Consider the following 27528-nt stretch of genomic DNA (forward strand, 5'->3'; position numbering starts at 1 on the left):
ACGTCACGCTCGCCACATCCCCACCGCAACGCCACCCCTCCCCCGCCTCCACCCGGACAAACCCTCGACTACAACTCCCAGCAAGCTGTGCGCCAGGAGCTCCTCCAGAACATCATGTTGTTGGCGAAGGGCGTGATGGGAGATGCAGTCCGAAGGCCGTCGGCTACCCGACACCCTTGGCCCCGAGTAGAGTGTGGTACGCCGGGAACTGTAGTTCCTGTCCTTGCCGCACTGTATATTGGGGGCTGTAGTCTGCCTGCTCTAAGTGCCTGAGGTTGTACTGTCATAAATCTCCTTTAACTATGGGCGCCTAAACCTGTCCCCTGTCCTGTTCTGGAAGGAAGGGCTTGGCAGCACGTCTCTCAGAGAAACTGATCCTGCTTCTCTCAAGTTAACACGCACTGCTGAGAAGATAAAGCACATTTCAGACTAGGGCACAAGGCAGCAAATATGCAAGGATTTAGTCGAGAACCAAACAACCTGTTATCTCAATTATAATTGAACTATGTCTACAGTATTGATACACAATATACAAAGGGCAGATTTTAGCTAAGGAACCTCTGTTAGCTCGTGTGAACTCCATGTGGAAAATGCTTTTGAACAACGTATAATGAGTGCCTTAAAATGACATATTGGCCTCAAGATGCAGCAAGGACTGTCACTCTCATTTGGGCCTTCACAGTCACAGTTGACGCTGCAAATGATGATCCCAAATGGAACTATGAAGGGTGCAATCCATAGTCTACGTAGACTGAAGGATGCCTACTACTATATTGGCCTCATTTTTAAGTCCAACAAACTTGTTTCAGCAGGATAAAACAGTGGGACAGGGATGTCCCTATATTAATTTTATGCCTCCCTTTTCTGGTGATGAGCCCTAACATAAATAAGAAAAATCTAAGGAGTGCCCTAATTTACACTTGGCTGCCAATACTTTCTAAGTAATTGAGATAATGCCACATATGAGAGCTTTTACACTGGGTTTCTGACACGCTAGGAACCCTTCTCCAGCGGAGGTATTCCCATGACTTCAGAGTTCCTTTATATGTTGTAAACAGACCATAATATAGCAAAGCTGTTCACTCAGAAAGTATAGGAAACATGACTGACTCTTCAGTAATGATTAAGTCAAATTCAATATGAATAAAAATTAAAAAGCAAGTTAGCACAGAATATCATTTTGCTTCTTTTTCTCTTCCTAATCTCAGGGCTGGCATAGAGAAGTTACTCACCGTAGTAACGATGGTTCTTCGAGATGTGTCCCCGTGGGTGCTCCACGATAGGTGTCAGGCTCACCCCGGCGCTGCAGGTTGGATCTTTTCAGCAGTTTCTGCCGGACCGCGCATGCGCCGGCGCGCGCCGCTCCCTTGTGTGCTCCTGGCCGCGTGCGCGATCCGGTCCCCGCCAGTTTCTTGACCAACCGCCTCGGATGCTCCTGAAAAATACTAAACAGAGATCCGAAGCGGGGAGGATGGGCGGGTGGTGGAGCACCCACGGGGACACATCTCGAAGAACCATCGTTACTACGGTGAGTAACTTCTCTTTCTTCCTCGAGTGTCCCCAGGGGTGCTCCACGATAGGTGACTACCCAGCAGTAACCCAAGATAGGTGGGTAATCGGTTCATGTGCAGCTTGTACCCGAGAGGACCGCTGTCGAGAGACGAGTATCCTCTTGGAATACCCTGTGAAGGGCATAATGCTTGGCGAAGGCGTCCTAGGATGACCAGGTCGCCGCTCTGCAAATGTCTTTTAGCACAATGCCCTTGAAAAAGGCTGTTGATGCCGCCACCGTCCTAGTGGAGTGAGTCCTAGGCGGGGCCAGTAAAGGAGTCTTTCTAAGTTCGTAGCACATTTGTATGCAGGATACGATGTGCTTCGAGATTCTCTGCGAAGAGAGACCTTCTCCTTTTGATTTGGGAGCGAGAGAGACTAGGAGTCTATCCGTTTTCCGGAAGGACTTAGTCCTGTCTATATAGAAAGCCAGCGCCCTCCTCACGTCCAGGAGGTGTAGGCGCGCCTCTTTGTTGGAGTTATGAGGCTTTGGATAAAACGAGGGTAAAACTATAGGTTCGTTAATATGAAACTCTGAAGAAACTTTGGGAACAAAGGGTGGATGCAGCCGTAAGGTTACCGCCTCCTTGGAAAATACCGTGCAGGGTGGCGTTGCCATAACTGCCGCAAGCTCGCTCACCCTGCGAGCTGACGTGATTGCAAGAAGGAAGGTCGTCTTTATCGTAAGGAGATGGAGGGAAACTGTGGCTAAGGGTTCAAACGGTGGTCCCATTAGCACATTAAGCACCGGGTCCAAGCTCCACGAAGGTGGAAGCGGTTTCCGAGGCGGGTATAGGTTTACCAGCCCTTTGAGGAACCTGGTAACCATGGGATGGGCAAACACTGTCTGCCCTTCCTCCTCGTGTCTGAAAGCCGATATAGCGGCAAGATGGACCTTCAACGAGGATAGGGAGAGTCCGCCTCTCTTGAGGTCCAGTAAATACTCTACTATTACAGGTATAGGCGCAGCAAGGGGGACTAATTGCTTGGTAGAACACCATGCAGTGAATCGAGTCCATTTTTGCTTATAGGTCTTCCTGGTGGAGGTCCTCCTGCTACTTTTTAGGACTTGTTGCACTCCCTCCGTACACGTGCTCTCTAGGGAGCTGAGCCATGGATTAACCATGCTTGCAGTCGCAGGCCTCGGGGGTGTGGATGCACTGTGGACCCCTGGGTTTGTGTGAGCAGATCTGGCGCCACCAGGAGGGGCATCGGTGGATGGTCCGACATGCGCAGGAGTAAGGGGAACCATTGCTGTCGATCCCACGTTAGGACTACTAGGATCATTCGGGCTTTCTCTCTCCTGGCTTTCTGCAAGACTTTGTGGATAACCACTGTGGGAGGAAATGCGTAGAGCAGGGGGCCCTTCCACGGGATCGCGAATGCGTCCCCCAGGGATCCCTGTCCCAGTCCTGCCCTGGAGCAGTATTGTGGGCACTTCTTGTTGTGTTGAGTGGCAAACAGGTCTATCTGGGAAAATTCCCATGCGTGAAAAATCGGTCGTAGCAGATCGGAACGGATCTGCCACTCGTGTGTGAGTGCAAAGCACCTGCTCAGCTGGTCTGCCTTCACATTGTGAGCGCCTGGTAAATACGAGGCTTTCAAGGTTATATTGTTGGCGATGCACCAGTTCCACAATTGGACTGCTTCCTCACATAAGGCACGGGACCGGGCTCCTCCTTGCTGATTTATATAAAACATGGTGGAGGTATTGTCTGTACTGATCCCAACTACTTTGGCTTGTATATGGTCTCGAAAGTGTTTGCAGGTGTTGAACACTGCTCTGAGCTCCAGTATATTTATGTGCAGTGACTGTTCCATGGAGGACCACAGTCCTTGCGTCACCTTTTCGCCCATGTGTGCTCCCCACCCTATGTGGGAGGCATCGGTAGTGAGAAAAACAGATATTTGTGGTTGGTGAAAGGGCACCCGTTAGCATGTTCTTGGGGTTCACCCACCATTGCAGAGATCTGCGCACCTCTGTCGTGGGCGACACCACCCTGTGGACGGTGTGTGCTGCCAGTTTGTAGACGCTCGCCAGCCAGTGCTGCATGCTGCGCATATGCAATCGGGCGTTCTGTACCACAAACGTTGCTGCTGCCTTGTGGCCCAGCAGCTGTAAGCACGTCAGAACCGGCACCGTAGGGCTGAAGGTGATGACTTGCATGAGGGAACCAATGGCGTGAAAGCGGGCATCTGGTAGATAAACCCTTGGTGTGATGGAATTTATACATGCCCCTACGAACTCTATGTCCTGTGCGGGGTCTATCTTTGATTTTGCCAGATTGATGACCAGGCCCAGCGAAGAGAACGTGTCTGCTGTGACGCGTATCATGCAAAGTACCTCCTCCTTCGAGGCCCCTTTCAGTAAGCAGTCGTCCAGATATGGGAATATAAACACCCCCTGTCTGTGCAGGTAGGCTGACACCACTGCCAAGGTCTTGGTGAAGACTCTGGGGGCCGAGGAGAGGCCGAACGGCAGAACCTTGTACTGAAAATGTTCTTTGCCTACCATAAACCGGAGAAAACGCCTGTGAGCCGGGTGAATAGTTCTGTGGAAATACGCGTCTTGTAAGTCGAGGGCTGCGAACCAATCTCCATCGTCCAGTGCCGTAAGCATAGAGGCGACTGTGATCATCCGAAAGCGTTGCTTGTGCAAGTACCGGTTGAGGCCTCGAAGATCTAGGATGGGCCTCCAGCCTCCTGTCTTTTTCTCTGTGAGGAAGTATCTTGAGTAGAACCCTTTCCCTCGGAGTTGCTCCGGCACTCTTTCCACTGCCCCTATAAGCATAAGATGGTCTACCTCCTGCTTGAGTCTCGCTTCGTGGAAGGCGTCCTTTTGGTGGGGTCTGGGTGGAGGTCGTGGCGGTGGGAGCGACTGGAAGGGAATCGCGTAACCCGTGGCTATGATCTCCAGTACCCATTTGTCTGTGGTGATCTTTTGCCACTGGTCGTAGAATGGTCGGAGGCGATGGTGGAATAGTAGCTTCGGATGACATTGCGCGATGGTAGTGATAGTGCAGCCCTCGATCTGTGTGTCAAACTTGTGGCCTTTGGCCCTGCCCCAAGGACGCACGGCTCTGTTGAGAACGTCACCTGGGAGTTCTGTACTGTTGGTGCTGTTGATGTCGCCCTTGCTTGTAGCCCCTGTGGTACTGGGGACGCTGTGGTTGATACTGCAAACAGCTTCTGTGTGTCAAAGGGGAGATCAACGATCTTCGCCTGCAGATCCCTCGGGATACCCAATGTCTGGAGCCAGGACTCCCTGCGCATGACCACTGCCGTAGCTGTTGAGCATGCTGCCGTATCCGCTACGTCTAGGGCGATCTGAACTCCTGTCCTGGAGGCTGCGTAGCCTTCCTGCACGATGGCCTTGAGCACCGGCTTCGTGTCCTCTGGAAGCGAGTCCATGAGGGAAGTCAGCCTGGAGTAGTTGTCGAAATTATGGTTCGCTAGATGCGCTGCGTAATTCACCATTCTCAACAGTAGGGTAGAGGAGGAGTAGACCTTTCTGCTGAACAACTCTAGTTTCTTGGCATCTTGTCCGTTCCCCGTCTTGTACTGAGAAGTTTTCGACCTCTGTTGAGACGATTCCACCACCAGACAATTTGGTTGTGGGTGGCTGAACAGGAACTCCATGCCCTTCATCGGGACGAAGTACTTCTTATCCGCTCTCTTGTTTATAGGCGGAGTGGACGCAGGGGTCTGCCATATTGTGGTGGCGGACTCCATGATTGCTTCATCAGCGGAATAGCTATTTTGGAAGAGTCTGGAGGTCTCAGGTTTTTAGGGAGCTTATGGTGTTTCTCCTGCACCTCTGCTGTTTGGATGCCTTGCGTGAAGGCCACCCTTTTAAACAGCTCTTGGAACTGTTTGAGATCGTCCGGAGGATGGACATCCCCTGGGCCGTGGCCTCGTCAGGGGAAGATAGCGAGGAACCGCTAGGGTAAGCCTCTCTGGACCCCTCTGGGTCCTGTTGATGGTGATACATCCTCTCGCTAGATACTTGTGAGGGAAAATCTCGGGGTTCCAGAATCAACTCCCCCAGAGATATCTGCGTTTCCGTCCCCGTCCGCGATTGCCCTCGGGGATATTGAACCGTCTGGGGGGATCTGTCCCTGGGAGTATGCCTATGGTGTCTATGCCCCGCGTGATAGGGGCGACCATGGCAACACGGGCACTGTTCCAGAGATGGAGACCTGGACCACTCTGGAGGCGCATACCCCCTGTGTCTGGGGGAGCGAGATCGTCTGGGTGATTGAGATAATGGAGAGACTGATTTGTGGCAGTACTCCAGGGGTTCAAAGCCCAGGAAGGGCAATGGTGGTCCGAGCCATGGTGATGCTGGCTGTAGGAATGGGGATGGGGGCTCAGGGTATACTGGAGGTGACCCCTGCCACCTCGTTGGAGTCTGCAGCATAAGTGGAGGGCTTAGAGCGAGTAGCCCTGCAGCCCTGTCTGGAGAAGGGCTGCAGTGCCAGGTTTTCTGTGCTGCCTTTCCCCTCCCCTGTGGGGCTGGCTCCGCCCCTTTCCGCGTTGGGGATCTTGGCCCCGCTGTCTGCGCCGTGCTCGGCACGCTCTGCTGTGGTGCCGCGCGGGTGGTCTCCTCCCGTGCCTGCAGGCTGCGTGCTTGCGAGTTCTGCACCGCTGGTTCCCCGGGGGTTGGTGCCGCTAGCTGCAGTGCCACCAGTTCCGGCGCTTGCCTGGCCGCCGCCCTGCCCGTGGTGCGGGGCAGCTGTTTGATTATCGGAGGCTCAGCCTCTGCCACGTGCGTCTCTGCGCCGCCGCCGCTCAGCTGTGACTGCGGCTGGGGGCTATGCGCTCCACCCGTCCCGCTCGCTGTGGCTGCCGGCAGGGATCGGGTTGGTGAAAGCTTCCTCCGTTTTTGCGCTGATGGGGTTAGGGAAGCAGCTTTCCTTTTATGGGCCCCTGCGGGTCCCTCCTGCTGAGGCCGCTCTGGTGCGTCTGGCTGGAGGGCCTTGTCAAAGAGCAGCATTTTCAGCCGCATCTCTCTGTCCTTCCTTGCTCTGGCTGTGAGCTTTGCGCAGAAGGAGCATTTCTGGGTGACATGAGATTCCCCGAGGCACCTAATGCACTGACTGTGCCCATCAGAGGCCGGCATCACTTCATGGCATGACTCACACTTTTTGAATCCTGAAGAGGACATTGTGGTGAGTCTTTGAGTTGTTAATAGGGTACTTAGCACCTTCTCTGTGCCTGTTCCCCTCTCGGACTCAGCCTGCCGCGGCAGGAGGCCTAATGGCCTTACATCCCCGGGCCTCCGCTGCTCCGCTTGCTACTAAGGCTGTAAAACTTTACTTTTTACTCTTTTTTCTTTTTTGAAAACAATAACAAGCTAACTTAAGCTAAAAGACTGAAAAAGAAACTCTAAACACTTTAAAAACATTAAATACGCTAACTCTGGCCGTAGCCTGAGTGGATTCCGTCTGCAGCCGATGGCGGTTAAAGAGGAACTGGCGCGGACCGGATCGCGCACGTGGCCAGGAGCGCGCAAGGGAGTGGCGCGTGCCGGCGCATGCGCGGTCCGGCAGAAACTGCTGAAAAGATCCAACCTGCGGCGCCAGGGCGAGCCCGACACCTATCGTGGAGCACCCACAGGGACACTCGAGGAAGAACAGAGAGTTAGCTAGCAGGATAATCACCTGGAGCCTCACACCACAGAGGGCCCCACAAAGCAGGCTTAGGCTTCAACTTAAACTACTGACAGCAGAGCTTGGGCTTCTGCTTCAACATCAGATAGCAAATCCTGGGCTTCAGTTTCCAAAACATTGCAGATACGTGAGCAGGTTAAGGAAACAAAGTGGGAGCCTGTCATGTTTAACCCCTTCCCCACACTTTATGAAAATTGTCCAATGAATATGAATATGCATAACTTGAAGACAATAAATATCACCTGTAACAAATCAATTTTAACATTCAAATGCTGAATCTGTATAGCCTATGTTTACGCATATATCAATTTTGCATGTTAAGATAATATGAAGTGTGGCTCCATTTATAATTCTAAATGTGCTAATGAGGGCCATCACTGATGCCTCAGAACCTGCACAGCTTGATGATCAAGTCAATGTATTAATGTAATTAATGCAATCTTGTGGTAAAAATAATGGATTTAAAAGTGGCTGCCCACCAGGGGAACTGGGGCCAGGGCTGCAGCAGCCCACCAAGGATTCTGGGGTCATAGCAGCCAGTTGAGCTGGGAACAGCAGCAGGCAGCCTGGCTGAGTCTGGCAGTGGAGCTGGGGGCAGGCTCAGGGACCTCTACTGCTCAGCAAATTCCCTTCTTTGGGACCATTCAGGTCCCAAGGGTGCTGTATCAGGGAAGTCCAACCTGTACATAAATTTCACCTCACTGGATTAATACAAATATTGTTTGAGTAAGGACAGCTGGAACATGTTTCAGCAGTAGTGATTCAAGGTGCTAATGAGACACGTGGCTTCATTCAAGTACAAATACAAATGGCAAAAATCTGTAAAGCCATGCTGCTGTAAACAAGCAATTTTTTTAAGAGTTAAAAATTAAAATTTGATCAAAAATTAAAATTGTAACAAAAAAATCTATTAATTCATTGCTGTGGATTTATGACTGAACTGTGAGTGCCTTGATTATAAGTAGATAGGGGTAGTAGCCAATGAACTCCAGGTCCAAATTTTCTCAGTTTTACAGTGCACAGATCCAACAATATAGTCCATGCCCATCTCTTGTTCAAATTACTCAGTTATTGTCTTATAAAAGTTTTATGCTCAGCTAAATTTAGGGGAGTTAAATGCCTTGCAAAGTAACAAATAGTGCTAAAATAGTTCCTCTTCAGATACCAAAGCTCTCATGTTCTTACTCCTGCGTTTTGCAGAGCGGTCAGTGACTTGCCCATTCCCAAGCACCAGAATTCAAGGAAATAATCTCTATTGCCAGTTACCAAAATAGAGCATGTGGTGGAATAGAGACTAACATCAAAGAAAAAAACACCTTAAGCAATCTCATGTTTGTATTGGGTAGTAAATATTAATCCTTAATTTTTATATTAAACTCATGAGTAATTGATCCGAAATTCCAGAACATTTGTGTTAGCCAAAGATACTGGCTACACTGTTAAAGAGGGTTTTGTTTTAAATAAATGAATATCTTTGTTCTAGTAAGCCTGTACTCTATTATCCACTCTTCATTTTGAACTTTAGCTGACACTAGTGTATTATAATTTAAAATGAATTTTAGCTAGACTTTAGTGTGTTGTTAAATAACGGACTGTCTTTTTTTTACTCTAAACTTTTGATCTCTAGAGCAATGTCCAGAAATAATCACTTGTAATCTATAAAAGACAGATATTTTCTTCAATTAATAAGAATAATCAAAAGATGCTTTAAACTTGGAGTTACTCTAACAGATGATTTTTGTCATAATGACCTGATTATAGATATACGTATACGGCCCAGAAAATGCTAATGAGACATGGATGTAAATTTATGGCACCTCATTAGCATACAGTCACATGATTCAGAGTCCAGAAGAAAAAGCTGTGGCTGATTGAATACATGTCTAGTTTACCAATGTAAATCGTATAACATGAAAGGTTGTTCATGGTCAAAAGTTCATTTTCTGTGTCTTTTCTGTGAATGCAGGCTATGAAGAAATATCAGTTACACTGTTTTGTCCATTACAACACACATCCATAACAGGTAAGTGATAGCAGCAGCGCTGACAGCTGCTGTCAGCCCTGGGGCAAGGTGGGAGTAGGACCTGACTCCATGACCTGTCAGGGGCAGGGGCTAAGAGTAGAAGGGGCAGGGTCAAGTGCAGTCAGCTCTCAGTGCAGTCAGCTCTCAGTAGTGCCCAGACAGCAGCGCTGCCCACCTCCTCCTTCTGCGGCTCACACAGCCAGTGCAACTGGCCCCCTTTGAAACACTATGCCGAGGGGCAACAGCCCCATTTGCTCCCCCATTGTTGGTGGGCCTCAGTGATAACTCAAATGGCTTATTGATTGAAAACAAGATCAAACAAAGGATTTTTCTTTGTTCTCAGCAGGACGTAAAAGGTGAAATTTAGCTAGTCAGTCAAAAGGGAACTCAAGTACACCACCTTTCTTCTCCAGTCTCAGATTTTGTGTGGATTTCCTTTTCTGTATATTGCTGTATTAAGTATTGCTTGGTGATTTAACAAAGCTTAAATCTAAGTTATTTCACTTCATGAATTACTGAGTCTGAACACAATAGTATCAGTAGTCAGAGTCTCAACATTGGTTCAGATATTTGCTTGCATAGCAAAACAATGCAGAACTGTTATATGCACACCTTCCTTTGTCCATTCTTTTCTATCAGACCATAGCTGCAGTCATGTTAAAAATAATTAGCTCACTCTCTCTTTTTTGGTCTCAGTGCACCTTTGCAGGCATTAAACTTTGTACCTTTACCTATCACAGATTGGGCTACAGCACCTGTGTAACAACTGTTATCCTATAGGCCCAACTGACTGCAGGGACCTCGAGTTCTTTCCTCAGGAATTTGTGATCAGTGGCATAGTGACAAAACAACTTCAAAATCAAAGTTTCTTAATTTTTTACAGTAAAGCTTTTACAGAAGCAGAATTTTAGGACAGACACTATATACACATCTATCTTACCACTTCCTCATACACCACCAGAGTGGATTTTGTATCTCTGTCTGGTTCAGCTGAACTGCTGCTGCCTCTCTTGTAAGGATGCCCCTTTTAATTCATCCAGAGTTCATTTTCTTTTGCATTTGTAGGCCTTTTCCTGTCCTGATCAAAACCACTGTCAGAGGCTGACTGGAGATGCAGGCAAAAATAATCATTCTTGTATTGTCCTGCAACAACTTTATCTGTATACTAAAAGGAGGCTATACTGGACCATTCTTTTCTTTCCTTCTTGTTTTTCCACAGTTTCTTACTACACAAAAAACAATACATCATACAGTAAGCATCCTTGGAACCAGTACATAAATTGGCACTGGGTATTGGTCACTGGTACCTCTGTTAGCTTGCAGACAGCCCAAGCAGATTGTCACCTCGATACTCTAAGGCATTTTCAGAGGATGAAAGGTAGGTAGAAGCATCTGGCATCATCTCACCTTGCATCTGTGAGGTTATTACCTTTCTTTCCTACTCTTTCTTATGCTTTCTCCTTAGACTTCTTTCCTTACCTGTCCCTTCAAAACTCTCCCCACCCCTCCCCACTGTTATTTCACCAGTTACTTGCTTATACTGAATTTCTGTCCTTCCTGCCTCTGCCTCCCTTGTCCAAAGTTTTCCACTTCCTTTCTCACATATTCCCCAGCTCCCTGGAGCATTCTCTCAGTCTTTCACATTCCCATCCTCCTTTGAGTCTGGTGGCGGTTGCTCCTGATCATGTGGTGGGGGGGCTGTCTTCCCTGTTGATGCAGTAAGGCAAATGATGAAGGAGCTGGCAGAGGCACAAATACGGAACACTCTCTGTAGGCTGCTGAACAGATTCAATAATTTCTCAGTGAAAGAGATAATTTGAACATGTGATTTGCTCAATAAGTAAACATTCCGAAACATTGAAATTTATTTTCTTTTACAAAAATACATATTTTCAGTCAAGTGGTAATAAGCTGACATAATTGCTGCCAGTTTACATGGTTCCAAAGTATCATATAGTACTTCAGTTAAATATTTAAAGAATTTACCAGAGTAATGGCCACTTTTCAGTTTCAGGGTCAGAAATGCTAGTTATCAGTTGTGCAAAACAAATTGCAAGTTAGAGATTAATTAATGCCATAGTGATATAATTTCAACGACAGTGTCTTGATACAATTTGTTAAACTTCTGATTCAAATATTTTTATACAAACTGTAAGAGTATTAAAATACATATGTTCTTAAAAATAATGTGACACTTTAAACCTAAACATGACATTTTTAGAAATATAGTATGAAATATTTATCATACAAAGACATTTGTTCTATGGTAGGTCTGCAATATTACAAGACATCTTAGCCTATGTAAAGCACAAAAAGCAGAATCTTTTGATAATGGTGAGCCACTTGCCCCCTAAGAGTAAAGTACTGTATTTATTTGTACATCAAGGCTTCACTGTATCCTGGTTGGAATGGATCCTCACAGTCACATTCTGCATGCAGGACAAATGTACACTTTTTATACCAATCTTAGTTTTCTTAATTTAAAGTGATCTCGTGACAACGAATTCTTGTTGCTTAATACAGAATGAAAAACAGTTATTTATGAATGTTTACTGCATGCATGTATTCTAAGTATCTTCACTGTTGTTGTAGCGCCTTCTGGATAGAGTCTCAACAATCCATAAGATTCCATCAGCTGGACGTAATATAGTCTCATCCCTACTACTATATTTCCTCCTTCTAAAAAACAGTCTAACACAATAATTTCCTTACATGAGAGATAAGCACACCATTAGATTAATACAATGATCCTCAGCTTCCATGGATTCTATGCCAGCTAACAGTACTGAGATCTATGACAGGATAAGCAACAGTAAAATTAAACTTGGTGTATTTAATAAGCAACACTATGCATATTTTATGATGGAGATTATATAGTTAAGTTTCCTTTCGCTAGTTTTAAATTCTGAATTTCAACAGTTTCTCTTTAAAATAATTGAAATTGTTACATGATAAAAAATAGTTAGTCTGAGGTTAGTATTAATTAAGGCCTGTGAAGACAAGCACCCATTATCTGACCAAAATTGACAAAGTTAAAGCACAATGTATCAATTTCTTTTTTCTTATAATGTTTTTAACAGATGACTCATTTTCTCTTCAGAGGCAACTGTGATAAAATCATTAAGAAGAGTTAAAAAATAAAACACAAGATTCAGGGCCTATGTAATACTTTCACAGGCCTCTGATAATAGCAGTTCTGATTCATAAGCAATGATATGTCAACAAAATTTCTCAACTATTATGTACTTCATCTAACTCGGAATATCATGGCAGTTCGTATTTAATACCAGATGAAAAATATCCACAGAAAAAAAGGAATTAAAAATAATATACATAAAATGGGGCAGTCTCTTTACATAGCCAGTGTGAATATTGCTTCCCCCTGAGTTAACATGAATGGACACATAAGCACCAATTTAAAAAATATTCTGCAATGCCAGCACTGCACTGTGATTCCGCTTGTTTCATATACCCACAGGTTTTGAATAAGAGCACTTGGTTTTAAACATAATTGACACAGAAATTCTGTTAGTGCTATCAGTGTTTAAGTGGAATTCCTGCAGGTTTATATTTAAAAAAAAAAAAAAAAAAAGCTAAAATTGCTTTTTCTACTGTCCATTGCCAAGAATTAGTATACCACTCACAGCTCCATTCCACTGATCTCTGCTAGTCTCACATGTGAAGCTTTGAAATGTGGTGTGTGTTTGTTGCATAAAACTCCTGGTAAAAATCATGTTGCACCAGTTTTGAGCAGAATATCCTGTAAATCATCTGGGAGTGCTAGTATAATTGCATCAATGTGCATCTGTAGCTGTTCCATGGTGTCAGGTTTCACAGGTAGATGTTCTCTGTCAGCTTGTAACTAGAAGAGGCACAATTAAATTTTTCAATTAAAGAAACTGCAAGTGAATTTCATGTTCATTGAAGAAATTGAACTAGTGAATTTGAAGTATGCCATCTAGCTAATGAACAGCAGGAATGCAAACATCTCCTCATTCCACCAGTATATTTCAACCTTGATTTGGCTTGATTTCCAGGAATGAAGTGACGTTTGCTTTCCGGGTTCATTTAGGATTCAAGGCTTGTTCCTACTGAAGTCAACAGCAAAACAAAACAAAAAACAAAAAAAACAACAATCACACTCTGGCTTTAATGTGAGCAGGACACTATTCCTTAATTTTTAGATTCTCTACTTGGATTTCCAACATTGGTAAGTGTAACTGGGTAGCATGTCCCTTAAGGCTGGAGGGTCTGCTGCTCACCAACCCTGATTACTGAATGAGCCACATGCGAGATCACAGTTAATTTTCCTATAAAGGGTAGCAGGAAGCTCCTGCTGGAAAGATGCTGACATCAGGAGCATTTGGAGACAAAGGACCAGTGAGTTGGAGGCTCCTGTGGGAAATCCCTGCCTGCATTTGGGTTTAGCAATCAGAGACAGAAGTTTGAGTTCCAGCCTGCAAGAGATGGGACAGCAGATTGGAAAATAAGACAACATGTGGCTGTGACAGAAGATTTGAGAGGCAAATATTAACTTTGGGTTAGGGTGATGCACTTTATTATGGGACCCTAAGGATTGTTTTGAATTATTTCTGTTATTAAACCAGCACCAGGCAGGGATAGTGTAATCCCAGAAAATAGCCTGTGTGAAGTTCTTTCTGGGGCCCTGAAGGAGGGGAAAAACAGAAACAAGGCACTGGAGAGCAACCTTGGGTGTCAGGTTGTGAGTCCTAGTAAACCAAGTTTTGAGAGGTCAGCTAGGCACAGGACTGAAACCATCAATTAAACTGAGTGCTGTTCAGTCACCAGTTTGTTGAAGTAGGCCACCCAAATTTAATTTAATAGCCAAGATGATCACCATCAACTTTCTGAACTACCAAAATCTTGGGAGAAAATTCAGTTTAATTTGAAGTGACTGAAAAAACACAAACACATTCACTCACTCAATAATATGAGGTGAAAAAATTCATCTGTACTTACTATAGTTACATACCAATTTATTCTTTAGCTTTAAGACAAGATCCACTGTTTCTACTTCGGTATGTCTCTTACTCCAGAAAAGTAGGTCCTTTCAAGATAAAAATTCACAGCACTGAAATATTTTCATATACAAACACATAGTATTTTCAAAAATACCCTTAGCTTACTTTTGAAAAAAATCGAGTATATTTAGAACATTACTGCAATATAGTACTCACTATTTATGCATTTGTAACTGCAGACAAACAGACCAGTCCATTTCATTTTCCAGCTCTCCAGTTTTACCACACTCTTTAGGTTACAAATGCTGCAAAGATTTTTTAAGTGTTTCAAACTGCAATTTAAGTTGGTTTTACTTTTATGTTATAGTTGAAATAAAAGGTTTTGCCAAATTGGATCTGACATGCGTCTCAATCTTTTTAATGGTTATGGCTGACAGGTGATGAGAATGCTGCTGAAACATGGAGCTAAGTTGTGACGCAAAAAAGAAAGTTTTACAAATCACTGATAGCAAAAAAAAAAAAAAACCATATTCTTCTCACCTCATTACAGAGTGCTTCTAAATGGAGGGCCTCCAACTTCTGTGTCATTTCCTTCCACCGGGTCCTGAACCAGCCATCAAAGTTTGGAGATTTCAGGAAGTGTCTTTAATAAAACCGTGCAAACAAATTTAAACTTTTATTTAATGACATTCTTAATCCAATTATTTTTTTACCTTCCACCATCAAATATCTTACACAACTTCATAAGATTGTTTAGTAGTCTTGTTGGGCAGGGGGGGTGTATAAAAAATAAATTCAGAAGATTTTTATCTTTCAGAAAAATTATTAATTCTGCTTGGGAAGAAAAGTTATGTAGTGGAACACATTGATTAAAAATGTCAACAATCTGAAAGAAATTTCTGTGTCCCGTCAAAAATATGCCAACAAGCCTTATTCTCTGAAGTCTCTATGAAGTCTTCAGGCACAAAGATTCTTGTATTTAAAATACTTGTCCTTTTTTTTGACATGCTGATTATCCAAAACAATCTCATGACCCCTGCCATTGTGCTTTGGGTAACAATTTCCAATTTTGTGAAAGAAAAGTTGATTGAGAACTAACAGGTTTCATGGTGATTACTGTACTTGCTAGTTCTTCATGGCCATTTCTACACATGCCACTTGTTCTGAAAGTGGCATGCTAATAAACAGCCCACAAAATGCTAATGAGGCATGTATGTAAATTTCTGGCACCTCATTAGCATATGGTCACATGATTCGGAGTCCAGAAGAAGCTCTTCTGGACTCCAAAACTGTGTTTAGAAATGCAGTTCCCAGGGGAATCTCTCGGAAGGAAATCCTCCTTCTGGAAGCCCCTTCTTCCAGAAAATGTGTAGACAGGAAGGGTTTGGAAAATTTTCAGGAAGAAGCAGCTTCCAGAAGGAGGATTTCCTTCCAGGAGATTCCCCCAAGCGCCGCACTGCTACACACTGTTTTGGAGTCTGGAAGAGCTTCTTTGGGACTCCGAATCGTGTGACCGTATGCTAATGAGGTTTCAGAAATTTACATCCGTGCCTCATTAGCATTTTCTGGACCATTTATTATCATGCCACTTTTGGAACAAGTGGCATGTGTAGAAACGGCCCATGAGTTTAGGGGTTAATATAACATAGGGTCTTTGAAAATGGATTCTTATTTTCCATATTGGTAGGTTTATGAGTACCGTTCTGCCATTTACTCCTGTTTATACAGATTATTGGTAAATATTTCTATTATGGTATTACTCAAAGGTCACTGTCAGGATCAGGGCCCATGTATGTCAGGTGCTGTGCAAACATATGCTGGAAGGAAACCCTGTCTTGGAGGACTTGCCTTCCAAGACGTAAAAAACAGAAAAAATCATAGTGGATGGGATATAACATGCAAGCAAATAGACATGGACAAGGAATAAAACAGCTTGCTTAATTCCTTTCTTTTTAAAATAAAGGTAAAGGTACAGTGAGGCCTGGCCAAGAAAACGGGAGCAAGAAAAAACATATAAAGGGATGGAGCAGTTGCCAGGGCTCATCTGCCTAACCACAATCAGCAAGCAGTGTTTTGAAGGCATCACAGCAGAGGTAAGTGGTAATGAGGCATCTGAAATATATCCAGATTGGGGTGTCTTCTTTTAAAAAGTTACCTGTAAAGCCCTATCCAGTCTCCCTTTAGTCCAGAGGTAAGCTGCGGTCCTGCTTTTTCAAGTGTTTTCGTAAAGTCTTCTTGGCTGAATTGTCTCAACTGTGGTGGGCTCTATAAAAGAAACAGTTTTTTGGCATCTTACAGTATGAGTTCTCTTTAAATCATGAAGACTTTCAGCTCATTCAAGGATTATTTACTTACCTTCCATGGAGATATGCTCTTTTGCAGGGGCATCAGGCTTGCCACATAACGTTCCTGAGAAGGAAATAAAACAATTTAAGATAAAAACCCTGTTCTTGGAGCCACTATATTTTTAATTATTTCACAGTAATATGTCACTTTGTCCAACAAATATTACATATGTCATCTTACTAATGGAATGATGAAGCTTTGTGTCAATTCCAAGAAATAACGTTTAAGAATTACACTTTGGGCTTCGGCAGGACGTTTCTGCTGTACACCCTGTGAGAAGAAATCACAGTAATGATCAATTATTCCAACATATGAGAAAAGGATTTCTTAATCGCTAAACAATTAGGACACACCAAAGCCAATGTTTATGTTACATTAATGTATACCTAACTAAAGCAGACTTAAGACATTCCTGTAGAGAAATCACTAACAAAATGGTGCTGATTTCAGATTCTCTTTCTTTATGGTTTTACATGGTATCCATATTTCAAATTCATCTAGGAAAGGAAACCAAAATATTAACAGAAAAAAAAATCTGGGAATAACCTTAGATCAGTTAAAGCTAGGAAATTTTTAGTGGAGAAAACTTACACAACAAGATTTCTAGGCCAAAGAAGTTTAACTAAAGTCTATCCAGGCTTTTCCAATAACTGTCTGGATTTTACCGTGATTTTTTTTATACCACTCCATTTGTATTTTTATATTTATCTGTTTATTTTTAGAAAGCATGTGGCTACCACTGCTGATGAAGACAAACACTCCCAGAAGACAACGTTTGAATCAGCTCAGAAAGGGCAAGTACGTAAGTATGTTAAGTTCATATTTTCAAAGTTTCTCGTTTTACTCTCTGGGAACTCTGTCTACCTACTTCATGACCCATTTTATAGGGTGATCATATTTACCTATGCTGAATACAGCACACATGGTAAAATTATTCAATGGCAATCAGAATTATGCAATATAAATACTCAAATTAACATCAAGTTGATTGAGTCTCTGTTAAAAAAAACACTGCATACATAGTTCAATTATTTTTGTTGACCACTTTATTTAATTTTTTTTTAGATGGAGAGGTATGACAATCCTCCCCTTCGTCCATTGCACACCTCTTTCACACCTGGGGACCAACTGACTCAACCCTTCCTCTGTCTGATGTTCTCCACCCTCCATGCCTGGCTGGGCCCTCCAGGATGCACCCATCTCTCCTGTTATCAGGAGTCACATTAACAAGTGGGCAGAGAGGCAGTGAGCACACAGGAACACGTCTGCCTCCCCAGATTTCTGCCAGAGTTCACACCAGAATGCGGTCAGCAGCAGCCTTCTACCCTTCATTCCCATTTCCACATAGTTGGAGGCTGCTAGTTCCTTCCCACCCATACAGTGCAGAAAGGCATCTCACATGTTCAGGCTGCTGCTAACCACTGACTTGACCAGCTGCCTCCTGTCCCCCTGGCTACAGCATAGGCAGAAAGAGGTTAAGGTGGCATTGTGCAACAGGACCCAGGGACGCTGATGCAGGAGTGTCTCAAAACCTGGCCAGAGAGCTGGCTCAGACCGAAGGGTGCCTCAGGGATGGAGCAGCCCCATTCACCCAGGGGACAGGACCCCCTGGTGGGGCCATGAGTGAAGATGGTGCTCAGTCCCTGCCTTGGGGGCTGCTGTGAAGCCTGCAAGATTCAATGCACAAAGAGGCTAGAAATTGCTTCCAACCACCATTCCAGAGCTTCGCCAAGGGGTGGGGAGGCACCTCCATGCCAACGCCATGTGGTGCTTTGGCACATGAAGGGCTTGACTCTTTCTGTAAGTGCCCTGGACTGGAGAGTCTCTGGCTTTCATGGGTCACCAGCTTAGCCAGAGGCACTGTGGGAAGGAAGTAGCTTGCCACTGAGGCTCTTAGTGATCTGATGCTCCAACCGGGGACTGGTTTTCATACAGCGCTGGAAACAGATTATCACCCTGCCAAGAGAAAGATAGTGGTGCAGGGAGGTAGAAAGGAGCAGGGAGAGGTCAGTGAGATGGGGCAGACGTAAAGGGCTGATGGGTGAGCAGCAGAGGCAACACATTGTTGCTTCACACCTGCCCGAACTCACCAGCTATTGCAGCTTGCAACACAAAGCCAGCACTGTCTAGAAATGGGACAGGCCCCTGATGGTTGAGAAAAGATACACAGGGGAACTGTGCTGATGGACCAGTGGGGGATTGGCCAGCTCTGTGCTGCATCTTTGCCACACCACCAAACTTGAACACCCACACCATTGTTGGCCACTGGACAACCCAATCCCAAACTTGCAGCTGGAGAGCAGGGAGACTGCCAATAGCAGTAGTCACCAGTAATGACCAGGGGAAGGGGGAAGAAGAGAAGGAGGGAGAGAGAAAATTAGTTACAATTTGGCCATTTTTCCATTTTTAAGAAAACATTGGGAAAACTGCTAGAGAGCTTAAATATTGGACTGTCTGTTTGAAAACAGGATGTCTGATCATCCTACATATCTGAAGAAAAATCTATCAGCATACAAAACAGTTTCAATAGAGATTTGCTACTTTACCTTTTGTAACTGTTTTATGATTTCTTCATCTCTGTTCAGATATGGCTTATAAGACGTATATACACCTGGAAGGAAAAAAAAAGGATAAGCCAAAAAAATAACTAAGCCATACAATTTAGGAAATAAAATAGTAAAGATTATATTTTTACACTGATGAAGTTTATTACCAGGCTTAGAATCCAAAGTTTTTAGGTTCTTCAGCTTTTTCACTTTCACTTGCTTTGGAACTTCACCTAAAAAAAGAATTAAAAAAAATCACCATCTTAAAATCTTTTCTTTGGGTGCATGCACCACAAATACACTGTAATACAAAATGATACATGTATTTACAAAACCTTATTTTTGTACATTTAGTATACTGCCTAATAACACAAGAGATATCAGAAGTGGACTTAAGCATCCCAATTAAAATATAAATGCATATGTGAAAAAATAATGGACAAATGATTAAATTTTGCAGACTTTTCATTGATCAAAAAGTACATTAAAATAAAAAAAAAGTATTAAAAATAAACTGTGGAGAAAATTAGCAACTGTGGCCAAATGATTCAGAGCGATACATGTGATTAAAACACAAGATATTATCCCTATGGCAAGATAACTGCCTTCTCCATTCATCTTCTAAATTATATCACATCTCTCTTTGATTCTTATAGGATGCGTTCATTCCCAGTTTCATCATTTGGTTGATAATAAGGCTCGTCAAGAGTACTTAAAAATTATTAGGGAGAGATCCAAGGCCAGCGCATCAGTCCTACGCTACTATTAATATTTTGCGGAAGATGTTTTCTCCCTTTCTCTTCCACATCATAGTGGTGCTCCATACATGGCACACAATAGCCTCATGATGCTATATAGAATCAAAAAGTGAAGTCTGGTAACATTGCTATTAGGTTTTGGAGCTGGATGCTAGATTCTTGAAGGGGGTCAGCAAGAGTTATACAGAATAGTTTGAGCTTTTAAAAAGGATGAAAATATGCAAGCTCGTAAGTATCATTACCTCCTACCTTGAAGACAGAAAAATAAATCGACTAGATCGACTTAAAGTACCACCCTACAAGATTTTCAAGAATTGGAGTTCATTTAACATCCTTAAATTTCACAGGAAACAAGGTTAACACGGTTTTGCATGATAAACTCAATCCTGGACACTGGCTCAGGAAGCACTTAGATTAAGTTATCCCTTAATAAGCATCCAAGGCTTCACTAAAGGCAAAAAAAGGAAGGACAATTATCTTTTAACACTTGGAGGCAGAGCAGTAGAGCTTATGTTTTACCTGGAAGTTTAATTTCTCCTATTCGGACAATATGTGGCCAGTGTTGGAGTGTTTTAGCAAAAAAAGGGTTTGTCACTCCCAAAATGACAGAAGGCCTAGAAAAAGGAGAATGGAAATTCAGTCATGAGAACAAAGGTTTCTGTCACTGAAATATAGATAATATACTATTCTAACCTGAACTTTTTCTTAAGAGTTAGAAACCAATACCAATGCAAAGAAATAATTACCTGTTTTAAAAAAAAATTAAACAGCATTTTCCAAAATCTCAGCTGTCAAAGAACTACAAAACAGATATATCGCAGGCTACATATACTCCTCCTCCCTCCACTCCCACTTCCCAGCTCTGCTCTGGTCCCATACCCCAGTGTCATGCCTGGCCCATCCCTGGCCTGGTTACACAACCAGTTGGGAGCCTGGCACCAAGCCCCATGGTGGCCCAGACCCATGCCAGAGCTGAGCCTCAGCCAATAGCTATGACTCTACTCCCGAACTGGGGCCTAGACGGGGAGCAAAGCTGGTAGTGAAGCTGCATCTGGTCTCTGGTCCAGCTAACAGTCTTCGGCACAGCCTGACCAGAAACCCGTTCCCAGCCCCAGCCCCTAAATACAGCTGTGCTCCTAGCTCCAGCCATGTGGCACAAACGGGGTAAGTTATGGGTGCAACTCACAAAAGTTTGGGAACTGCTGCCTTAGGAAGAAAGCAGGTTGTAAATCTTATCTGGCTTAAGACTAGGAAAAAGAGCGAACTGTCTCAAATTGTCAATTACTGACACCAGCTAAAAAACAATGATACCTCTTATTTGTTAAAGGGTACAGAAAGTAAATTCTTAAAGGGTTCATTACTAACACCCACTTGCCTATGCTGGAGCTGACCAAAAAGGGACACAACTCCTTTGGGTTTAGCCAGTTGTAAGTATCTTGATCAATTAGTTATAAATGTTTTGTTACTGTTTGGATGTAGTGAACTGCTTATTATTTAGCTTTTTAGGTATGTTTAGAACAATTGTATAAACAAAGTTTGTCTCTGGATTTAATAAAGGAATACATACATTATTCAGTGATTTCTTATAGGAATACCAATACTTTCAAATATTGATTCCGTCAGTAGACAGAACCTTACTGAAAGTCCATACTGTAATGTGATTACATTCCCCCCAACCCCACCCAAGTCTCATGTTATACATATTCTAGGCTAAGTTCTCCACAACTGCATTGGTACAACCCTGGAAATACATGGCATTTAACTGCATTTACATAGATATAAGAGCAATTTGATCTTGTGTATATCTAAAAAGACAAATAGCTACTTCAGGATTTTATTTTGACAAACTGTTATTGCTTAGAAACTTGTGCCCGTTCATGCACTTTGTCAAATGACCGATTGCTCCTCCAGATGACCAGTAATTTAAGAGGGGAGAAACTTATGAGATTGCCTATTTCCCTGCTGAGGCATGATTGTTTGCTATTAGAAAACACTGTGCTTTCTAAATCTAGATTGAAGTCACCCTAGGTCTTGGGACGGCATTTCATAGTTCAATGTATTTCACTGACAGTAATTTTTTCCCTTTTTGTTTGCACTGTTTTCGTAGTCCTGCTGGTCCCAGTATAGAAGACAGACAAAGTCAGTAGGGAGTGTAACACCTAAATACAATACACAACAGACTTAAACATAAGATGAAGTCGGCAACTGACAACTGCAATGTGACAAAGCTACCTCCTTGCCTTGATGGGTCCGATGATTTCAGGTGGGTAACTTGCCTAAGAGGCACATGGCAGTCCTCACTTGATACTTTCTCTAGGGCTTTTCTTGCTGTTTGTTGAGCCACCCTCATCATTTGCCAGCAACAGGAAAGGAGAGAAGACCACACTCCATAGTCTCTGCTGCCATTTCAAGTTAACCAGGGCAGGACAGACACCTTTACCAAAATTAGTTCTTCTCCTGTGCTGAATAGTAGGTTGATGATGGGGGGAACCCAGGCTCACCCTCTACACCAGGTTCCAGTTCAGGGACCATGTAATAGCAGCTTCCTGCAATGTCTCCAGCATCAGCCATGTGGCAGCTACAATTCCCTAGGCCACTTCCCCACAGACTTACTCACACAGGCCCTCCCCCTGGTACCTGCTCATGCTTGTCTCACCCAGACCTTCCTCAACACCTTTCCTCCTCATGTGCAGTGAGCTAACAGAGGGGGAGCCCTTTTTATCCATTCTCAACTAGTTATTCATTGGCTCCAGGTATCCTGATTAATCTGGTTCACTTGATTCTGGAAAGCTAATTGACTCCAAGTGTCTGAGTTGGTTTGATTGTCCAAATTGATTCTAGAAAGTTCCTGCTGGGTCTAGATTAGTCCTTGTTGTTTTACTCTGGGAAAAGGAGCCAATTTAATCTATGGCTAATATACTTCCTTGTAGACATCTGGTCTGAACCTGTCACAGCAGCTATAGGGCTAAGGTGGGTTAGTGGCTTACAGATTATTGTAGTGAAATAAATCCAGTGGCTTTACTAAGTCATTTATTGTCAGTGTCTAGACAAGTTATGCATTTAAGCTCCCAGGCTTCACTTTTGAAGATGTTGGTGCAGGTTCCTTTGAGGCCTGAGAAGACAGATGTGGAGTGATTGTTTTGCTATAGATTATTATTTTTCAAATGAGCTCACAGAAAAATTAAGTAAAAAATATCCTGTTACAAAACCATCACCTGATCCTGAATCACTGCATAGACACTGTACTGCTAGAATTCACCATCTTCAGAACAAGGGACTCTCAAAAATAAAGGCCTGTTTCTTGTATCTAATTTTTTAATTAAGACAAACAGAAAGATGCATTTTCTACTCATGTACACATGAACAGCTATAATTTTAAACATGCATCAATAAAATTTAGTTGAAAACTACTTTGGAGTCCATGCAACTGATTATTCAGTTTGCAATGTATTTGGCTGAAAATAAATGGACCACAAAAGTAGTGCCCCAGTTTTGATGCTTTTTCCATTACTGAGTTTCTCAGAAGGATTTTTCTTTAAAGAAGAAAAAATTCAACAGGTCACCAGTTGCTCTTGCTTTATTTCAAGGAACCTTGTTCAGAAAAAGGTCAGTAAATCTAATGGAAACAATAACAGATTACCTTGTATGATTTCAATACAATAGTTATTGTGAATTTAAGTACTGATCTGGTTACCAACAACACGTGAATTTGGATCTAAAGTTTCAATATTTGGTCCAAGAGCACTTAAGACAATCTAATATCTCTCAATCATATTTCCCATATCAATAAACAAATCCACAAATATGACTGATAAATTCACTCAGGGTCACTGAAAGAAGCATAATCTTTTTTGAAACATCTGTCTACATAGGGAAGTTAAATGGAATAGCTTTTGTGAATTATCAGCTATTCCAGGATAGACACTTTCATGACTGCTCTATTCCAAAATATGTCATTTTGTGCGATAATTATTTGGGAATAAAATGACTTTTATTCCAGAATACACTCTCTCTCTGAACTTTTCTGAAATAACTATTACAGAATAGCTTGCTCTGCCATAGCTATTCTGGTCTATTCCCCAAGCAGACAAGCCTTACTGAACACGGAAATGTTCCTCATTCAGGATTTAACTTTTCTACCAATGATGTAAAAAACCAAGCAGTTCTATAGCATTTTAAATATTAACAAAATGTATTTATTAGCTGAAAATCTGAAGAAGGGGGTCTTACCTAATAAATACATTTGTTAACCTTTAAGGTTCTACAAGACAGCATCTTTTTTTTTTTTTTTGGTGAAGATACAGACTAACAAGGCCAGCCCTCTGAAACTATTTGCCAGTCAGATACACAGACATCCCACTGACTTCATGTATAATTCCAAATATGAGACCATTAGGATTATATTACAGGTTTCAGATTCTCTCTCTCTCTGTCTGTCTCTCTTAAATAGCAAGATTAACTAAAATTAAACAAACTCATATAAACTTAGGGATGCAAGAGACCTGAGAGGCAGAACCCAGTACACCTAAACCACCAGACAGTTGTTTGTAAAGCCTCTTAAAAATCTCCAATCATGACAATTCCACAGCTTCCTTTGGAAGACTATTCCAGAACTTAATTACCCTTCTAGTTTAAATATTACTCCTAATATCTGATCTAAATCTCTCGGGACAGATTAAGCCCATTACTTCTTGCCTACTTTCAAGGGCACATAAAGAACAATGGACCAGCATCCTCTTTATAGAAGTTTTAACATACCTCAATGCTGATCAGGTCCCATCCTCAGTTTTATCTTCTCAAGACTAAGCATGCTCAGTTTTGCTTTAAGTTTTTAACTCGTCTTCACAGGCTATGTTTTCTAAAGCCTTTATCATATTCCTTGATTTCCACAGGATGCTCTCCAGTCTATCCTCATCTTTCTTAGAGAGCAGAGCCTAAAACTGAGCAAAATACTTCAGCTCAGGCCTCACCACTACAGAGCTGAGTAGAATAGTTACCGCCCCGTCTCTCATAAAATACTCCTGTTGTTAAATCCAGAAAGGCATTAGCCTTTTTTCACAACTGCAGGATGTTGTTGACTCATATGCCACTTGTGATCCAATGTAACTGCCAGATTCTTTTCAACGACTCAGCAGAGTTATTCCTCATTTTGTATTAAATAGTTAAATACAGCTACTGTGTTACAAGATCTAAAAGAAGGGAGTTTCTTTCCTAAGTGTTCAGAACAAAAGTCTCAAAAATTAGGTTAATTCTTTTTCAGTTTCCACTTTAAGCCACTGTTACTGTGCAAGAATGACTTGAACATCAATTTTTTCGCCTCTAATTCATCTTACTTACGGAGCCTGTGTACGAGTGGTATATTCTTTGAATTCACTGTCATGTATAGTGAAGTAGGGCCTAAAATCACTGCAGTACTTCAAAGGTGAAATACAACTGTGGGGCAGAAACACAGATGGTGAAATTAAGAAAATACATAGAGATACTTCACTAAAAGAGACCCTAATAAATGTTAAATTTCTAGAGCTTCATTTAATGCTATTCAATATTCTTCTTAGATCAATAGGCCTAAACTGTAAGAACAGTATTTACCTAACAAGTGCCAGAACAGTTTCTGAAGATTCAGACGGTGATGGTGCCATAACAACCACTGGTTCTCCTAACAACACTAGCTCCCAAAGCATCTGAATGTGAAAGAATACTGGACAAAAACATCTGCAAAACAGATTTATAGAAAGAGTACACAGACACTTTCAATATATTTAGCACCAGAATGAATACAAATACAATACCAGTTAAAAGGACAGAACTAGATAAAGGATATTTGAAAACTGTAATAAACATTTCCCCTGTTTTCCCAGTTATTAGAACAATTTGCCCATAACTAAATCACCAATTATATAGATCTTGCTACTTATTGTGGTTACTTTCAACTAGTGTTAGATGTACTTTCCTTTTGTCATCTTCACGCAAACAACACTTTAACAATTATTTGCAATTATGCTGTTAAAATTAGTCATTTAACTAAAGAGTCATGTTTCAGGAAGCTCCCACTAGCATCAGTATGATTTGTGAGCGTTCATTACTGTTGAAAAATCAAGTCAAATTCTTACCTGAAAAGATCTACCTCATGAACTGTAGGTAAAGCAATGGAGATTTGTGTGTCTACCTGAAAGGAAGAAAATTAACTTTTAAGTCAGTATAATGCAATTTAAAGTATTGAATAAAAGTTGCCCTCAAATATTTACAGACAGTGAGCCAAAAATAAAAAACCCATATACTATGTCATATTCCTATTATTTACTCATGCTGAAGTAAGGATAGCAATTAACTATGTTGAAAACGTACAGAGATCTGTCTTAGCCCAGGGATGACACCAAATATTTAAGGCATTTCAGTCCATGAGATCTACCTCATGATCCAATCCTTGTTGTGGTGAGGTGGTTTGTGGACAGACACCTGGAGAGCTATGCCAGCAGGGGCTACAGCTCCTGGAAGGGTCACCCAAATTGGACAGGTCAAAGGGTAGAGACCAGACAAATTTGGACCATCTCTCCTGAGGTAAAAGGGGTTGGTTTAGGGTTAACAACTGTTTCTGTAAAAAAACAAAAGTAGCAGAAGCATCTACAAAGAAACCTACAACCTACACAAGTCTTGGGAGCAGTTGACAATCTGCTCGGCTTGAATATGAAGCATGGCAGGAAAAGGCAAAAGGAAACTGCTCTGCAGATGACTCTTCTCTCACCCAGGACAACCACCCAGTTTGGTACATGGAATGTTCTGACCATGAATCAAGTGGGGAAGACAGCACAGATTGCAGCAGAAATGAAACTGTACAAGCTTGCAATTTTGGGCTTGTGACAGACAAGGATGCAATCTGGGCAGCTCTGCCTGGCAACAGGTGAATGAATCCCTCACCTATTCAGGATATGAAGAAGAGGGTGCACCACACACACAAGGTGTGGGCTTCATGTTATCAAGAGAGGCATCTGGTGTTTTAATGGAGTGAACAGCAGTATCTTCATGCATCATCACAGCTAGATTCTACACTGAAGTGGAAAAGGTACTAATTAATTATGCAATGTTATGCACAAACCAATGAAGCAGCTGAGGAATGTAAAACAGACTTCTGTGAGAAACTACAAAGTGCGGTGAACCAGAAAGCAAAGAAGGATATGTTGATTTTGATGGGTGACTTCAGTGCAAAAATTGGAAGCATAAATACAGGCAGAGAACAGACCATGGGAAAAGAGGCTCTAAGCAACATGGATGAAAATGGAGAGCGCTTCACTAACTTTTGTTGCTTCAACGGATTGGTAATAGGTGGTAGTATTTTTCCACACAAAAGGATACATAAGGTCACTTGGGTTTCACCAGACCACCAGTCAGAAAACCAGACTGATCACACCTATATCAGCAGTTCTTTCAGACAAATCGATGCAGAGCGTCTGCTCTAGAAGAGGAGCGGATATAGGTTCAGACCACCATTTGGTCATGGTAAAACAAGTTCAAGATCAAGAGGTACACCACAAAAGTGACCAAGCCGGGATTGAGATTCAACATGGAGCAGCTGAAGAATTTAGAGTTAAGAGCTGGTTTCCAAGTGGAGCTGTCCAACAGAGATGCACTTCTGACAAGCCTTATCCCGAAAAT

General features: G+C 42.7%; 1 protein-coding gene across 3 annotated transcripts in view; it reads right to left on the reverse strand.

Annotated features, from left to right (window-relative positions):
• Positions 1-12822: 12822 nt before the first annotated feature.
• The window catches only part of DENND6A (DENN domain containing 6A), a 34430-nt gene continuing 19724 nt past the window's right edge, over positions 12823-27528 (reverse strand). For 2 of the 3 annotated variants that reach the window (XM_075005721.1, XM_075005720.1), the window contains exons 9-20: positions 25989-26044; positions 25468-25590; positions 25216-25311; positions 20398-20492; positions 19288-19353; positions 19121-19185; positions 16755-16844; positions 16584-16637; positions 16384-16493; positions 14769-14871; positions 14240-14314; positions 12823-13108 (exon numbers count right to left, since the gene is read on the reverse strand). In XM_075005721.1, coding sequence (XP_074861822.1) covers positions 12977-13108; positions 14240-14314; positions 14769-14871; positions 16384-16493; positions 16584-16637; positions 16755-16844; positions 19121-19185; positions 19288-19353; positions 20398-20492; positions 25216-25311; positions 25468-25590; positions 25989-26044 — 1065 coding nt within the window. In that variant the 3' untranslated portion in view covers positions 12823-12976. Of the gene's footprint in view, positions 13109-14226; positions 14315-14768; positions 14872-16383; positions 16494-16583; positions 16638-16754; positions 16845-19120; positions 19186-19287; positions 19354-20397; positions 20493-25215; positions 25312-25467; positions 25591-25988; positions 26045-27528 lie in introns of all 3 variants that reach the window. The other variant, XM_075005722.1, reaches the window with a different exon arrangement.

The sequence above is a fragment of the Carettochelys insculpta genome, chromosome 11, assembly GCF_033958435.1.
Source record: "Carettochelys insculpta isolate YL-2023 chromosome 11, ASM3395843v1, whole genome shotgun sequence".
Lineage (NCBI taxonomy): Eukaryota > Metazoa > Chordata > Testudines > Carettochelyidae > Carettochelys > Carettochelys insculpta.